A 17667-nucleotide genomic window follows, 5' to 3' on the forward strand; every position below is an offset into this window, starting at 1 on the left:
TGAGCTAAACAGCCGCAAGAAAAGAACTGAAGTGAGGCAGACTTCAATGCTAATAAGGAAAACAAGCTTCAGTGGCTATGGGTTGCACGATAAAAACCAAGGGCTGGGTGGGTGAATGTTATAGGATTCTGTGAGTCATTGAGATAACAGAAATAAAACACTGGCTTCCCTGTTCTATGATAATATCTATGGATCCCCCTGCATCCCATCAAACATGATGAGGTCTACACACTGCAAGGCTGATTTCTAACAAAACCAACCAACAGGGATGACGTGTTGATTGTGTAACTTTATTGGAACTTTTTAGGCCACATCCATTATCTTTCAATTTTATCAGCCACCCAAACATTTACACAGTCCTCTTGGGTAGCTAATTTAATAAGATGGATTTTATTCAAGCTATAACAAAAGCAAGTCTGAGGATCTAAATCTAGACAAATACAGATTAACACTTAAAATAGGTTTTATTAACCATTACAAAATGGAAAGAGTTGGTTTCTAATGCTGACAGAAAGCAAAATCCCACTGTTAAACAGTGGATCTTTGCACCAGACCAATGAACTTTACCTGAGCAGGAGCAATCATTCTTTTCTGCAGAATAATGAAACAATACAGGAAAATGGGGCTCTGATATATGTGGCTGTAATTCCCAGTTTCAATGTGACAGATCTGCACTAAATTCAAGCTCATGTGCTGAGCAGGTGAATGAGGCAGCAAATGAAGCTCTCCTTTCTGCTGAAAATAACCGAGTTAAGCACTTGTATCTTTAGAGATGTGCTGATGTCGCTGGTAGGTGGCTATAAATTTGGAAGCACAGTTCTAGCTATCTGCTTGTGTGTGTGTGTGTGTGTGTGTGTGTGTGTGTGTGTGTGTGTGTGTGTGTGTGTGTGTGTGTGTGTGTGTGTGTGTGTGGGAGGGGGAGTGCGTGTGTGTTACCAGACAGCAGGACTCCCAGTTCCAGCAGCACCTGCCAGACACGCACAGCAGTAGTCCGACAGCGCACGTACACGCACTGCTCACACAGCCACTGCACCAGCTCCACTCCCACATAGCTGCGCCTGTTAAAAGCAGATGCATATATGACCACTCTATCGCACAAGTAGGGCCATATAATGTCATGATGCTCACATACTTTTATTGCATGAAAGCTCTTTTTTTTTTTTAAATCAATACCCATTGATTATTCATTAGCTCTGTATAAGGGTTTTCCTCAGAAACAGCAAATGTTTTTCCTCTACTTCCCCATGAAGATAAAGTCTCTGTGTCGGTGTGGCTGTATTTACAGCATTTACAGTTCCGGTATCTATTACAAAAATAATTTGTTTTCTTTTTAAGGACCTGGATGTTCTGTATGTATGTACAATTCCATAAAGTGACTGTATTCCCAAAATATTTGTGCTCCACATCTACATTCCTCTTTGTCCATTGTCCTGCATGAACAACCAGACTGACCAATTAAAATGGGGCTCTCCAGTGACTGGTGAGTCGGTCTACATGCTTCGCTGAATTCATCGATCCAGCTCTGCATACAAACAGGCAGAGACGGGCGTACCGTATGATTCTGGCCAGGTGGATCTTATCTTTGGCTGGGTACGGTCCATGAGAGAGGAAGGCATTCCTCACAGATCGACCGGCACATGGAAAACTCTGGGAGCAAGACTGAAACAAACATGTACAAATTAGCAAACAAACACATTTTCTTTAAACAAGCTAGAGTGCTTAAAAACTGCAAATAAAAAATAAATAAAACAAGAGCTGCAGAATTTGTTAAACACATAATTATTTACAGATGGATATCAGATTGTAGGAAGCTAATGTGGTTATGTGCCACTGTCATTGACCGGCTCACAAGGACAGCTCGATTTCTTTCCCCCCTGAGGAATCAACCATTGACTATGTCTACAAACTCTGCAATACTCCCGCTGTCTATGCCATCATAAACACATCTGTATTTCAATTAAACTGTTTACATGGCTGCTGGCACTGTTCTGCTTCTCAGGTCTTCTACTGTACATGAATCAGAGCAGAGCATACTGCCTAAGTAAAGAGGCTTCACACATTATATTAAAACATCAAATGCTTTCTGTGAAATCTTTCACATGCTGCAAGCTGGTTTACACATAATAAAAATCAATAGGTTGCACATGTATTAGCTTAGAGGTCCAACAATAGCGTGTTGGTCCTCTAGGGGCATGAACTCCAACAAACCGGCACCCAAAGGTGAACAGCAGGTCCTAAAAGTCCTATTACCTGGAAGGTGAGGCATCCATGAATCTGACTCTTTTTGAACAGAACATCCCCAAAACTGCTAAGTAGGATTGATATCTGGGGAAGTTGTATGCCTAGGTCAACCTCACAGAAATTCTTGCTGTGTACTTTATGAGTTCTGCTTTGGTTCAAGAGTAGCTCCAACTAAAGGTTGTTTATATTTGCATCGAATTTTAGGTAAGTGGTACATGTCAAGGTGGCATCAACAAGGATGGCAAAACCCGATGTTTCTCAGCTGAAAATTGCTGGTTATTTGGTGGTGGACAAGAATCAGGTTCTGTATACCCATAACAGTCTGCAACAAACTGCAATGCCTCCTGTTTTGTGACTTTTATTCTCTGTAAAAACTGAAAATCTGACGTTTCACCAGGTGAAAGGTCTTGCCCACAGGCAACATAAGAGGTGGACGGAGCAGAAATCCAACTTGCAACCCAACAATTGCAGGACAAACTCCTACCACCATTGGTGCCATCATCCCATAACATTAAAACAGACAAACATCAGTAACTGTGGTTTTTCATTCTGACAAGATATAGGAACTATTCTATCTGAAACTCACTCAGCCATATGATAGTAATAAAAAAACATTGAAGAAATTTACCAGAGTGAAAATGCCAAGGTCACCAGGAGGCCTTTCCATGCTGTGCACAACAACATCCCAAAAAAGGAGCTAACTGAATCTACAAGCTTCAGTTGGCAAATTAAATGCTAAAGGTTCATAACAGCAGGTTTAGAAAAGTTGCCAGAACTAGGAAGAAAGTCTATTCTCTCTATTCTAAAGAAGATGGTTCATGACTTGGCATATTGACCCAAATGATTAGCATTCACCCTGCAGCAATGCCTTCAAGCTTTGCAATTACTAGCCTGAGCATAAACTCCCATATAGTTTAAAAAACTGCAAAGTTAAATGTGAGCCCTGAAAGCTAAAACCACATCTACTGGCTACTGCAACATTCCAGAATATACCAGCATATCCACAAAAAAATGCCTAAACAGAATATAAGTGAGGTGTTGAAGAGCCGAGTCAAAATTACCACCATCACGAAGTATTGTGGAGGAATAAAAAAGGAACCTGCATCTACAAATTCATGTAAACAATAATGAACTGATGAAGAGCTGTGAAAAAAACCCTGACCTAAAGTTTTACAAAAAGAATGTAAGCGACTCATATGGTCATAGAGTAGCAGATAGCCTGACTAATTTACCAGTTAATACGAGTCTTTTGGGTTGTGCATGGTTGCTCAGTTGTCATAGCTAATTGCATCAGTGAAGCCATCACAGAAAGCACACTTGATGCATTTTGCAGAAGGTGTCCCCACATTCCTTTAGTTACAAGTCACAGCGTTTGCTCTGTAGCATTTATTTTTCCTGAAGCGGCAAGTTTGATTATAAAAAAAAAACATTTGAGCAATGTGATAGTTTCCTTATTCTTAATTCTAACATGTGATATGTATGCACCACATGATTTGAGGAAATTTGTAGTTATTTGTGCTGTAATTTCTTTCTGAGTTTTGGTTAGATACTATTTGTATTCTAATACAAAAGGAAGTCAAACTCGCAGTGAACAATATAGGTTTCAGATGTGGAAAAGCATTTAAAGGAAATATATAAAAATGGGTCAAATGTAATTGCAGTGTAACCTGTAGTGTTAACTAGCTACAAAATGTTGTTAGTCAATATTTCACCCTCATCTTTTATTTGTGTAGAAGGAAATAGGACGGTAACAAAAAATGCAAAAACATCTCTAATGATAATGGTATTTGGTTTGGTATTTGGTCCAAGCTCCTGTTGAGACCTGGTGGTTCCACATGGAGAAATGAGAATGAAGAAAAAGTGTGATATCACCTTTTAGACATAGATCTATGGTTTAACAAGAGTTACAAAAGCATTTCTCAAATTTCAAACATCATTCAATCTAATCTGAATAAGTGGTTCAAAAGTCAGATCCAGTGACTTCATTGGAATCCCCCCAGACTGTAACAGAAACCTGACAAGAGATCCCAACAGCGAACATCCTCTTGTGTGGGTGGCAATGTAATGTTCACATAATTTTAAAAGATACAATTTTAAAAATGTAATTATTTGGCAAATTTATTCTTCATACACTTGCCCGGGATGTGGGTTAATGTTTTAACCATTTTGTTTAAACCTTCAGAGATGAAGGACAATAATCTAATATTTGAGCTCTAAGGCGTTTTGCATAGTGCACTGCTTAAAATATTCCCAAAGCCAAATTACATGATCACATGAGGCCCGTGTCAGCAGTGAAAGTGACTTGGACAATGTTCAAGGTAATATCCCCACTGATGTCATTTGTGAATAAATAAACACTTCATTGTGCTGAACAGAGAAAACTAGAAAGTAATGATGTCATTTATTTATACTCGTGTTCTTTCTCCCTACCTTGTGTACTGCAGACCCGGTGCTTGGTCCAGGGATAGTGTCGGGTGATTGCTGTTGAAACAAAACACAAGCCATCAGAGCCAACTCACACAAGATATAACACACACACACACACCCACACACCCCTACACACATGGTAAACACACTAAACAAACAAGTCTGAGAAGGGGATGACTGGTTTTATTATTCTGAAAACATTAGTCAGGTTTGTTTGAACTCGCAGCAGAAGTAAGCGAGGGAGCAGATCCACACATTAATGCAGGACGTGTTATCATGAAACACTTTTATCAAACTTAAAGAAAATGTGATGGTATCATCTGCAAGTTTTGTCAGGGGACTGTACCAGTCATAAACTCAAGCAAACCATTTATGCCATTTACTTTATATATTCTCATGTGCCTCCTTCACAAGTAAAACTTGTATTTGACAATTCATTCATCATCAACAAAAACCAACCATCAGTGTAATGGTCACATTTTACAGACAACCCACAATAGATATCTTCTCTCTTAATAACACCATTCTTTCCCCCAGGTGTATCCACTTCTCCTCTACTTCCCCTATCAGGAAATAAACCCTTAATCTTTATGGATCATTGTGGTGCCAGTGCAGGAAGATGAGTGTAGACACGGCACGGAAAGACTGGTTATAAACCAGATTAACAATGATCAGGATTGTCAAGTAAATAGAGGGGGAGATGACTCACAAAGAGTGTTTAAACATTTAAAGACTATAATAACATGACAAAACGTCACCTTTGAAAGAAGAATTTAACATTTTCTTTACAGGTGTGAAGAGGTTCTCTGTTCATGATATTAACTGCAAAAATATTAATGTAGATGTACAAACAGCACAAAAATAACAAAAATGAACTCCTGATGAAAATTGATAATCATCAGGGCAAGAAAAAAAAAGTAATTTAAGAAATAAAAACATTTACCCTTTCTGTTCAACTGAATGCCTTCCACACTGGTTCAGGTTGTACTGGTTTACTTTATCAAACAGCAAAGTTGTCAAAGCAACAAAATGAGAGCAAATGTTATCATGTTGAGAAATGTCCATAAAACGTGTGAAGCATCACTGTAAACATAAACTGGTTGCATATTAATCTTTATGCCAACACACCTTAAAATCACAACTGATGTCATAAAGGGATTTCCACCATTTATGCTTTTCTGACCAATGTTCTCACCAATCAAACAGAACATTGTAAGATGTGGGTTAATGTAGCAAAGGCTATTGACTACAGCATCATAAATGCAACATTAGCATTTTAATATTTGGAAGCAAAACTATATTTAGTCTACTTCTACAGCCCCAGTGAAATCTAAACCTGCTTTATGTCTAATAATAACTTTTCCCAGAACTTTATTAGAAATATTATTTTTGAGTACGTTGAAGATTATAAGGGGTTTTTAGTGGAGAAACAAGAATTGAGTGTGGCTCATTGTGGGGACATTAGATGACATTCTCTTCAGAATACAAGGGATATTGTTCAGAGAGGCTAACTACAGTATACTTTAAGTAAACTTTATGCAGGAGAGTTGCCCAAGCTTTGCAATTTGCTGATGTGTGTACACATTTGTTACACCCTGTATTAATTCATCTACTTTCATTCAGCCAGCTGAAGCAAAAGTGCAGAGGTTTTCGATAGATTACATAAACCACATTTTTGACTGGGTACATATATTGTCAATCTTGTAATGGATTGTAATTTGAACCTCTTTAGTTCAAATGTCACCCTCTGTTTGCTTTCCAACAACGTAAGACAGCATGAGAAATATGTAAACGAATGGTGCATTGTAAATTTGGCTAATTAAAATTAGATACTAAACAATGTAATGATGATTGAGAGCGAATACGCATGCAATGCCAAACATTGGCACAACGAATACGCCAACTGGTTTATTCCACACTAAACTGAGCTCGGCATTCTTACCTAGCAAATTATTAGAATGAAATGATCCAGTTTAAATTTTTGTGAAAATGAATTTGAAGGTGGCTTTTGTAAAGTGTGAAAATGGACAACATTGAATTTACAAACATTTTAAATTTGATGCAGGGGTCCTAACTCCAGCAGTCAGTGGAGCCAAGCTGGGCACCATTAATACAGCATTTGCAGGACCTTTTGACTTTTAAAATACTTAAATATGATACATCATCAAAATCAAACCATGTTCTTGTGCTCACATCCCCAACATCTGCACTCTTGGAGAGAATATTGCCTACAAGTAAAAATAGAATAAACCACATAAAGAACACCTCCTTAAAATATTGAAAAATGTAGTATATTAATGGACATAGCTGGAGCAAGGGGGCAAAATGTGCATGTTGCACTCCAGGGTAATGCCACCTAGACATATATACGCTGTAAGTCCATTAGGATGATGATCACGTTTCCAGTTGAGTTTATTGGACAGAGACAGATAAGCAGCTCTGGCAGTCAGAGTTTAACAGGTTTGTGAGCTGACTCAGTGAAACATGAATACTCGTGGGGTTATAGCTGTTATAGGAGTCTGTGCTAGTAACTGCTGCTGCCCTTCTACTTTTTATACCCACCGACTAAAAAATGACAAACGCGTGCAGGTAGATAAAATGAACAAATGAAAAGCACTTTAATGAACATGAATGATGGATGTAGATTAAAAAAATGAGTTGAGGCGCTAGAGGGGAGAAAAAAAAGTAAAAGGCTAGACAACTCACAACAATTTATGAATAAATAAGTGGATGTGTATGACAGATGGAGAGGAGGAGAGATGAGGAGGTGAGAAGCAGAAAGATCATTGTAATTATGAAGGAAGCGAGAGAAAGAAAGATGGAGAGGGCAAGTTGTTCAACAGAGGATTTGAGTTGCAGGGAAATGAGACAGAGAGATGATTAGAGGGATGGAGATCAGTCTGGGTGATCCTCATTACAGCAATGACACTATTTGGAATGCCCCATGCTCACACACACAAGCCAAAAGATAAAAACCATACACATCTCCATTATTCTTCATCGTATTGCAGTAAAAAAAAAACAACAATAAAAAACAAAGATCTTTATTTACTTTGTCACCAAAAATTTGACAAATTAGACCAGCGTAGATTTTAGGAATCCCTAAATAACTAATTTTGGCTCAAAAGAAAATTCTCCAAAATATAGTTCTTATCTTGTTTGCTAAATGCATGAATATTATCTGCGCTAAATATTTTGCACTCTTAACCATGCAAAAGCAGGGATTTGATCACTTTCAGCCTGGCAGGCAAAGAGCACCCCAGGAAGTCTTTAGCTAGCTGATTAGACGTATCCAACTACACGGGTGTTATTGATTCAGAACGTGGCAAAACAAAGCTTTAGGTGTGCTTCCAGACACACACAGCCAATGCAGACATCTTCTGTCAAATTGATTCCATTTTACAACTGCAGTTTTTTTCCTTAGTAAAATATTTGCCATAATCCATCAATGAATTGCAGTTGTTCTTCTGTCAGGCAAATGTTTAGTAGTAGATCCTTCTGATTCAAAATCTCTTGTTTCTGCTGTCATCTTCACAATTTAACAATAATTTCACTAATCAGAAGAAGATACATAATCAAAACAAATTATGTACAGATTATGCTCAGCCAGAGTGTTCCCCACAAACTGAACAGTTGTGAACCGTTGACATGATCATGGACGCCAAAGCTCAATGATGCATGGATGAACTGAAGGTTAACCCGTGTGAACTGGACCTAAGAGCAATGGAAGAAGACTTAAATCACATGGATGGCCAAATGTTTGCACTGTTTACCTGTAGAAACACATCCCACCAGGATGCACAATCGTAAAAAAGTCAAGCTGTCAGTGACACTGCAACTCTTTGACCAATGAACCTTAGGTCTCCTATTCACATGGACACTTCAAATAGGAAGTCTTGCAAGATTGATAGAGACAGTATATTCCCTGTTGGCTGTAACCTCTTTCAGAAGGATAAGGCTCCCTGCGATAAAGCAAAGATGATTTGGGAATGTTTGAAGACCACAACAAAGAGTTTGCGGAGATGACTTCTCTCCTTCAACTAAATTCCCCAGATGACAATCCAATCGAGCATCCATAGGATGTGCTAGGAAAACAGATTTGATCAGAACATTTTAGAAGGTGTTTTAAAGGGTTCTGTGGAGTCCATGCCTCAAAAGAAAAAGAAAGAAACCCATAAAGGATGTTTTGGCAGATGTGATCATAATTCAATACCTTATTGATGTATGCATCAATGTATAAATGTTTTTTCCCTCATTTTAATTGAAAACACCCACCACTATCAAGGAACCTGGAGCACCTTGGTTTATCTGTGATGAAATTTAATCTTAAAAAGTCTGTTTTAAAAATTGTAATTAAAAAATCTGATGTAATGCTGAAGTTATGAAGATCGCTTTGTGGCTGTAAAGATGCCAAGTCAGTGTTGATGCAGTACAAATGCAGCATTTGGACCAGGGGTTTAACAGAGAACACCAGCCAGTCATGCACATAGACAAAATAAAACATTTTCTATCTCTTCCTCTCGCTCCATGTCTCTCCCTTGTTTTTGATTCTCTATCGTGTCTCGTAATCTCTGTCTGTTTTTCTGGTTATAACACAGATCTTTCAAGGGTTCTTTGTTTATCCAGTGTCATCTCTTCTCACAGACACGGTCGGGAATCGCTCCAGCACCAGAGGTGTTTCATTCATACTGTATCACACATCAAGATGGAGTTCTGCCGCTATGTTCCTGTGAGTCTTGACGTTTGTGCATCACTTCCTCTGCAGAAAAACACTTCCATGTGACAAGGAGTGAGGACTAATGTCATTGCAGCTTTGAAGAGCGAAGAGAAGAAAGAGAAGAGCAGAGAAGAAAGAAAAGCAGAGAAGAGAAAAGAGAAGTGCACATGCTGACACACTTATCAATGCAATGACTTCAAAGTGCATATACAGAGAGTGAGAGAGAGCAGGAGCAGCGAGGTCATTATCTGCAAAAAATGGATTACTCTCAGATTAGATTGCTGAGCACAGTGAAGAGCTGGAACACGCTATGCTTGGTGAGCCCCCTCTCGCACACTCCAGTACACATCCAAGCTAAGCTCCTGTCGACTCCTCGACACGTTCGCCTCTCAGGGAAGTCAAAATGGAGTCATCAAAGGAGACAAAGGCAGCAAATGCATTCAAACTCTCCAAAGCATGAGCTTTGGCTTGTCCAAACAAGTCTTAAGATAAATCCTGTTATTAGTATTAAATTATTTTATGCTATTTTTGTTCGGTCTAGACAGTAATGAGCATATCCACCTCTAATAATTGCATCAAGAAATAAAAGCGGACCAAAATGTAAGACACGGTAACAGTTGGGGAGTAAAAACTTTGGACAGTTTGTTTACTTTTATGACAAACATGCTAAATTTTTAAACTCTGAAGAGCTTTAGTTCAGTTCAGTTAAGGTTTATTTGAGTTCCAGGGGGCAATTAATGATACAGCAAGTAAAAATGGAAAACAGTGATAAAAAATACTAAGAAATTCTGAAAAAAAAAACAATGAATTATTCAACTAACCCCTCTCAGTTTGGGTTATTTTACTATTGAATGTTGAATTGAATTCTTTAGCTTTCAGAAACATTTAGATGAAAATGTACATCATTGGTAAAGCCTGGAATTCTGAAAAACATGGAAAAAACTAAAATAGTTTAACAAGTTTCCTATAAAATTTTATTTCTTTAATATTACGGTTCTCTTGGTGCATTTAAGGATAACTAAGATATTTCAAATAACAAATTTAACATTACAGATTGGCTTTGTTGTACTAAGACAAATGTTATGCAAACCGTATTAATCTTTGAGTGACTGGTAAAACTGCTACCATTTTCTGATCTCTTACAGGAAATGTGTCATTTTCAAACAAATTTGGTTGGGAAAATCACAGGCAGTCATGATGAGGGAATGAAAAGAGCACTAGCTATCACTCTTATTAAGGAAATGTTTTTTATAAAGATACAGATGCCAAGCTACAAACAGCATGACTAGTATAAAGCATCCAATTATTGCCTCTAGCAAAGTAGATAACCCAACTAAAAAGACAGTTACTATCTTTTTTGCAATATTTGTCACATTGAAACTGTAAAAGAAATATACAATTTTATTTTGGAAATAATTAAATTAAATAATTTACATATAAGTAATGAAGTAATTTTCCACATTTTTATTTAATTAAGATGGTGTATTTTGGCCGATTCAGGAATCTCAAACCAGCTCATGCCTAAATGCTTTCTGTGGAAAGTTGATGGCAAGAAATTGGATCTTAAAAACTGTTGTGTTTTAAAACAGACCCAAGGCAATCACATAATCAGTATTATCGGTTAAACAATAAACCCATGTTTATGTCAAAGTATGTGTGGCCCTTTAAATCCTTCTCCTGTCTCGTGAATATATTTGCTTATTTACTCCCCCAACATAAATGCAGTCTAAATTTTAAATGAGAATAAATGACCCTAAGCTATTCCACTTGGCACTAAAGTTGCCTTCAAAGGAGTTTGTAATAATGTGAGTTTAACTACTTCTTTCTTCTTTGTTTTATCAGGAATGCCACAAACATCGGCATTGTTATGTAACTTTTCCATTTCATAATTGTCCTTCTGGCTTGAAATATATTCTGTGTGCATAAAGATTGGAGCTTTGTATACGTTTCTTCTTAACGAGACTTTTTTTCCCCAACTCATATCGTCATATTTCTTATTTTATGTATATATAATGCAGTTAGAGAAGAGAAATATTTATGGCAGAGGCCAAATCACATCCGAAGCTACTGTTCGCAGCATTTATATTGTAGAAATTAGATCAGCTCCTGAGGAATATCAACAACCACTCACAGAGGGAGTTTTAGAAAGGGAGGGGAGCATTTTAGAAAAGCATCAACAATCACAGGCAATCAACTTTACATTTGAAATTGGCCATAAGTCAATGTGTTTGCATGACAGAGTTTTCATTAAGGTTTCAATCAACAAGAAATATCAAGTAATTCACATCCATGAGTGCATTTAGGTATTGAACACGAGCCATTTACTGGTGAGCGAATTACAACATCCAGGTTGGAACATGTCAAAAATCCTGTATAACGAGGATTTCTTGATCTGATCCCAAGAATTGGTGTATATTGAAGAAAAAAATCTTTATTGTATCACCCGCTTAAACTCACGGGTATTCAGCTTGTGAATTTAGATAATTTTTTTTATTTTCAAAAACCTACTGACTTGTACTGTCTTGGAATACACAAAGAAGGAGAGACATTCATGTGAACAACTTAAAGTTGATCCAAAACTTTGAACCATGAGCTGAATCATCTTAATTGTATCTAGTTCTTTTAAAATGTGAACTTGCCCAACAACTATTTTTAGATGAATAATTGAAATGTAATCACTGATCAATCAAAGCACCAAGACTTCACTAGAGTAAAGTGAACACTGACAGTAAATCTTTGTTTCTTCTGATCCTTGAAACGCCTCTGAGCTCACAGCAGATCCCTCCTTCAGCAGCAGAAACATGGAAAGAACCTGGAAATGATTAACTCAGTTGTCAAAATTTCCCATACATGCGATCTAATAGAGCATTTCTGATCCATAGGGCATTAACCCTGAAATCCACAAGACCCACAGGATTCTCTACAAACATCCCAATGCCAAGCCCCAAAATCTAAACTCGCTTGATGTTTTATCGTGTCTGTCTCAATGTTTCACAAATACCTCAGAGAAACAGCGACGGGCATAGACAACAATACAGATGTAGTTTAAATATTGTGAATATTCACCATAACATGCACAAAAACTATTCAAATTCACCTTTACTACTATTATTTAACAAAGTATTTGGATCTAAATGCACTTAATTCCAATAAAAGATACTGCAATAAAATACGTTTCAGAGAGATCCATCTCACACCACATGCATAGCAATGCATCCAATTTTTTTCTTTTTTTTTCCTGCTTCAGTTAAAAAACGAGACGCAGTGTTTTCTGTAAAAGTATTCTTCCATTTTGTTAAATCAAAACCCGTCAAGAAAAAAAAAACAGTTAAGAACTAGAAACTGCAACAAATGAATGGAAATTTAACCAGATCCAAGGCAGAGTAACATGGTAAATGTGGTAAAAGTTAAAAACTATGTGTTATCAATTCTTTATGCTTCTTTCACACTGCAGACACTGAAAGAAGCAATAAGAGGAGCAACAGTGCAAGTTAAAACAATGTGAGACAGGATTCTCCAAGGTGAGGCTGCTGGAGGCTAGACTCTGAGGCAATTGATGGCGTTAGTGCAACGCAGCAGTTTCTATTCACTCCGGATTTTTTATGTGATGTGAGAAACTGCTCATGTCAAAAATTCTGCATTAATAAGTAACAGAAAAAAAATGTGTGGTTTTGGGAAAGGTAACCAGGTAAAAAAAATCTAAATTCATTTTAGAGTAAATCTTTATTAGATTCTCAAGGATTTTTTTTACTGCTATCTCCGTCTTTTTATTGTTTTTTTGTTATACTTACATTGTGTGCACAAGCTATTGTGAGTGAATGGAAGAAACTGGTGGAATCTAGTGAGAACCAGTCTGCAGTGAACAGTCACATATTTGCTCTAATTTTGTCCGTCTCATTGCATAACTCACAAAATAAAAAAAACTAAACAGAAATTTTAATCTACTTGATCTTTCTGTTTGCTTTCCTTCAAATGCAGCAATTTAAAAAACAGAAAACAAAATGTTTCAGAAAAGTGCTCAGGCTTTTTGCAAGAATAAATAAATTTTTAAATACTTTTAAAGATTTTCTGGCACCACTGGCCTTTATTCACAGCAGTCAGTCAGGAAACAGGCTGATTGAGAATTGGTGAAAAAATACAAAGAGGAATCGAACCCTTGATAGCTGTGTTGAGTACTACTAGTCATATTGACTAATTTTATGTTAAAAATTTGTATGTATTTTGGATTTTAATATAATAATTTGGATAAGCTTGCAATTCTTTCATTTTTTGTTGGATTAAAAACTATTACATCTACCTTGCTTCAGCCCATTTCCACCACATTTGTAATAGTGCTTAGAAAAATACATATAAATATCAAGATCAGTCAAAATCATAATCTGCAGGTCCACCTCAAAGAAAAAACTAAATCCGCACTGGCTAGAAAAAGCCAATCAGTTCATCATTAATTATAGATTATACAATTAAAACCCTAAAGAAACCCCTTGTGCTACTTTCCATGTTTCAAATAACATTTTAATTTGGTTCCATGCATGTTTTATTCACCTCTGTGTCAAGGTCCAATATCAGTGAATAATTAGGCAAGAAGATTTCTATCACATTAACCATTAACAGGACACGGAGTGGCCTCACTCTGTAGTTCATTTGCACATCACTTAAAATTACCAGATGTAACATGACACAAACTGCTCTTCTCAGTGGTCCTATGTGGCTTTAACACAAGAAAAGCTGCATATTTTTAGCACATCTGGCTCCAGCGGGACAGGAAGTCCTGGCACACCACCGATGATTTTCACAAAGGGAACCGGGGACGAGTATTTGAGTGACCACCGCTGACGACAAGGATGAGCAGAGCGGGCACTCAGAGCAGGCACTTGGCATGTCGGGTGCTTTTTGTTGGACACAGCAAGGCTCAGAATAAGCTTCACTGGCCGATCTTTAACAAAGAGAAGCAAAAAGCTGTTGACCGATCAATTAAACAACTGGTATTGTTTAAGAAATACTGAATTTGAGAAGTGAGTCCGACAGGACAAAAAAAGCTTTCAAGGCTGTCTGGCACTAGGAATGGACCTGTTACAAGTCTGGAGGTACACAAAGGCTTTAAAAAGTTAAGTATCAAAGCAGCTATTGTTCCTATGGTTTAATGCACTTTTTATAAAGATGCCACAGAAAGTGCAGGGGGGATGTGAGTTTTATTCTGACAGCAGTATAAGTTAAGAAAGTGATGCCCTACCCCTACAGTTGCTCTTAGATAAATTTTGTGTGGTAAGGACTTCAAAACCACAATTCCATTTATTATTGGTGTTTATTCTGTTTCAGTCTATGAATCAAAATTTGTATTAATCTTAATAAAAACATATTATGCTATTTTGTAGCAGTAGAAATAAGTAATTTTAGTACTTTCAATCATCGTTTGAATATGAAGTCTGGTACTTTTACTCAACGTTTGTCTGTCTTTGAAAATACATCAGGTCATGTCAATTATGCACCACTAAGCCCACCTTTATTTTGCAGCTTATTTTTCATTCCCATAGATGTGGTATGCACAAAACTGTGAATCTTGAAACAAGAAAAGAAAATTCTTGATATGCCCTTCAGAATCAAAATTCATTTCAAATTTACATCAAGACTTTTGTTTTACTTCCAATTCAAATTAGCCTATTCTTATACCGGGACTGCAATAATGTGCTGTCATTATGAGCTCCATTTCATTGTCAGTCTTTACCACTGTTATTTTAGGCCACAGCTCTGACATTTTGACATGTCATCTAAGACTTTCACTATCTCAATGGAATCCCTTTTCCAATAATGTCATAAATAAACTGACAGATATTTAAAAAATACAGTTTGATTAGAAAAAAGAAAGAACACTGAGGATTTGAGTGAGAAATGTCATTACCACAGGTACTTTTAATGTGACTGTGAATGATGGTGGGGGTGCTGTTGCCCTGACTACGGGACTGTGAAGGTATGGTGTCCAAAAGCTATTCTGGTCATTATGGATATAGTAGGTAACAAGCACAGTTGCGCGCACACACATTTATATATATATAAAAAAGCTTGCCTCTGCGACATCTATCCCTGTGGGAAAATGAAAAACACCTGAGTCGTGACGAGCTTACAAAACGGCCTCAGAGCACAAAGTGGAGTCATGCAACCTGGCAGTTAAAAGATAACACAGCTAGTAACGCTCATCAAACACGGAAGGACGGACAGTCATTCAGTGGTCTGTTCGAAATACTCACGCTCTTTTTCCGCAGGTGCAGTCCGTGCTTGAGCAGCCCCGGCAGATCCCGAATTTTGTGTTTGAGCTGCGCTTGGTCCCGTGCGCTCCTGTTCCACCGCAAGCCCGCGAGCAAGCCGTCCTCTGCGGGCTCCGAGTCCTCCATGGTTCACCCCCCTTCTTCTCCTCCTCTGACTGCGTGTCCTCGAGCTGCCTGCCGCCTGCCTCACTGCCTCCACTCCCGGTGTCTCTGCCTAGTGTATCCTCAGGAGGCGCACCGCTGCCCGCGTCCGTTCGCCATTTCCCCCCTGTTCCTCGCGCTTACGCTCGCCGACCCGCATCTGCATCCAGACCGCGCGCGGCGCGGTTAACAACCTACCGAATGTGTTCCGCAGCACGCGACGCCGCCTGCTCCACCCAGTGGCTCGCGCGTCCCGCTGCTCCGTAGCCTACTACCAGGTTGACGTGTGCGCTGTCCAGGGAGGGGAGGGGAGTTACAGGTGCATCGACACATTGCATCACTTCCACCTTTCATTCACTGACGGTCAAACCAAGGAAAAGCAACAAACGGACTGTGATCACCTATAGTCATCACTCGGTGTTAGTACTAGTTTATTTTCAAATCAATGCTTGTTTTTCCTGTGCGTTTGTCTCAAAAGTTGTAAAACAATACAAAGGATCATGTTTGGGGGAATGGAGGGGGAAAAAACAGAAGACAGATCTTCGTGAGGCTACGTCACCACATTACCTGGGTCAAATTTCTAAAAGTAAACAAAGGGACAGTCTCTGTCGTTATGTGTGTGTGTGAGACAGATAATTTTTCAGGCTTCAAGCTTAGTTTTGTTCTGACAGTGTTGGGAATGTTGTTTAGTCTGAGGCAGGTGCGCAAAATGAAATATGAGCGGTCTAAATCCTTTCTTTTGTTGCTTGGTGTAGATGAAACAGTCTATGTAGTGTGGCTGCCAAATGACTGTAAATGTTCTTAATCCCTAAAGTCGGCATCAGACAAAAGCTAGTCTTTAAAAGTCCTTCTTTGGAAGCTTAGTACAATTACACAGGAGAGTCTGTAATATAAGCTTAAATATGGGCCAGTATGGAAACCTGGTGAAAGGTTCAAGATATCATGGCCATTGGGACTGCAGATGAAATTTAGCCTTTTGACTAATTCTGGCTCTTTTTAACTCATGAATTGTCATGTGTTTTATTAATCATATTCAACTGTCCTCTTTCAAATAAATAAATCAAATATCAGTCAACTAAATAGTAAGAAATGTTACTGATCCATATACAATGTGCAGGAATGCAACATGAAGCAGAGTAAGTAATATAGCAGTTGTATTGTTTTGGCTTTGGAAATGTAACCATTTCTTTTAAGCAGTTACGATTTACTGCTTTGCAAGATTAAGTCTGGATTCATTGTAATCACTAAAAATGCAGGGTTTCCTCTGTGATAGGCGATGAACTTACTCCTCTTAAAAAATAGCAAGTTCACAAAACATTGAGCAATGTACAGAGTATTATTCTTCATGCTTCAAAATGCCTCTTGCTTCTTTGGCTGTTTGTCATCACAATTATTACTTGACTGAGTAAAACCCATGTCAATGTCTTTATAACTTCTGCATATTTCACATGTGATATTGAATGTATCAGATTATGAACCATTACTCTTTTTTTCCATTTTTTTGTTCACATCCAAATACTGCAGGTTGATCTTTTTTTCATCTGTCTAAAGAAAGATGCTTTACATCTTCTCTGTTTGACTACATATATTTTGATTACTTGTGCCTTTTAGCGAAACACTTTTGCACTTCTCAAGTCGTCAGTCCAAAAGGCCTTTTCATACAACAGTCCTACACTTTTGGTGCAAGACTTGGAGCCCCCAACTTTGTGATGATATGTTATTAAATAAAGATTATCAGAATTGTGGACATCTACTATCGAGCTTATCTCTAAGATGCTAAGGATCTATTGGGACTTCAGGTTTAACCTTTAATCTTCCCAATGCATCTTGATCCCATAACATAAGCAAAACTGATATAGCAGGAAGCTATCTTTTGCT

At 37.9% G+C, this 17667-nt stretch overlaps 1 protein-coding gene across 1 annotated transcript in view; it reads right to left on the reverse strand.

Moving 5' to 3' along the window:
* Positions 1-16235, reverse strand: part of LOC102216758 (rap guanine nucleotide exchange factor 5) — a 46784-nt gene extending 30549 nt beyond the window's left edge. The window contains exons 1-4 of the mRNA XM_005802685.2: positions 15631-16235; positions 4672-4722; positions 1553-1659; positions 937-1058 (exon numbers count right to left, since the gene is read on the reverse strand). Coding sequence (XP_005802742.1) covers positions 937-1058; positions 1553-1659; positions 4672-4722; positions 15631-15774 — 424 coding nt within the window. The 5' untranslated portion in view covers positions 15775-16235. The remainder of the gene's footprint in view (positions 1-936; positions 1059-1552; positions 1660-4671; positions 4723-15630) is intronic.
* Positions 16236-17667: the final 1432 nt, after the last annotated feature.

Source organism: Xiphophorus maculatus, chromosome 13 (assembly GCF_002775205.1).
Source record: "Xiphophorus maculatus strain JP 163 A chromosome 13, X_maculatus-5.0-male, whole genome shotgun sequence".
In the NCBI taxonomy this organism is placed as follows: domain Eukaryota; kingdom Metazoa; phylum Chordata; class Actinopteri; order Cyprinodontiformes; family Poeciliidae; genus Xiphophorus; species Xiphophorus maculatus.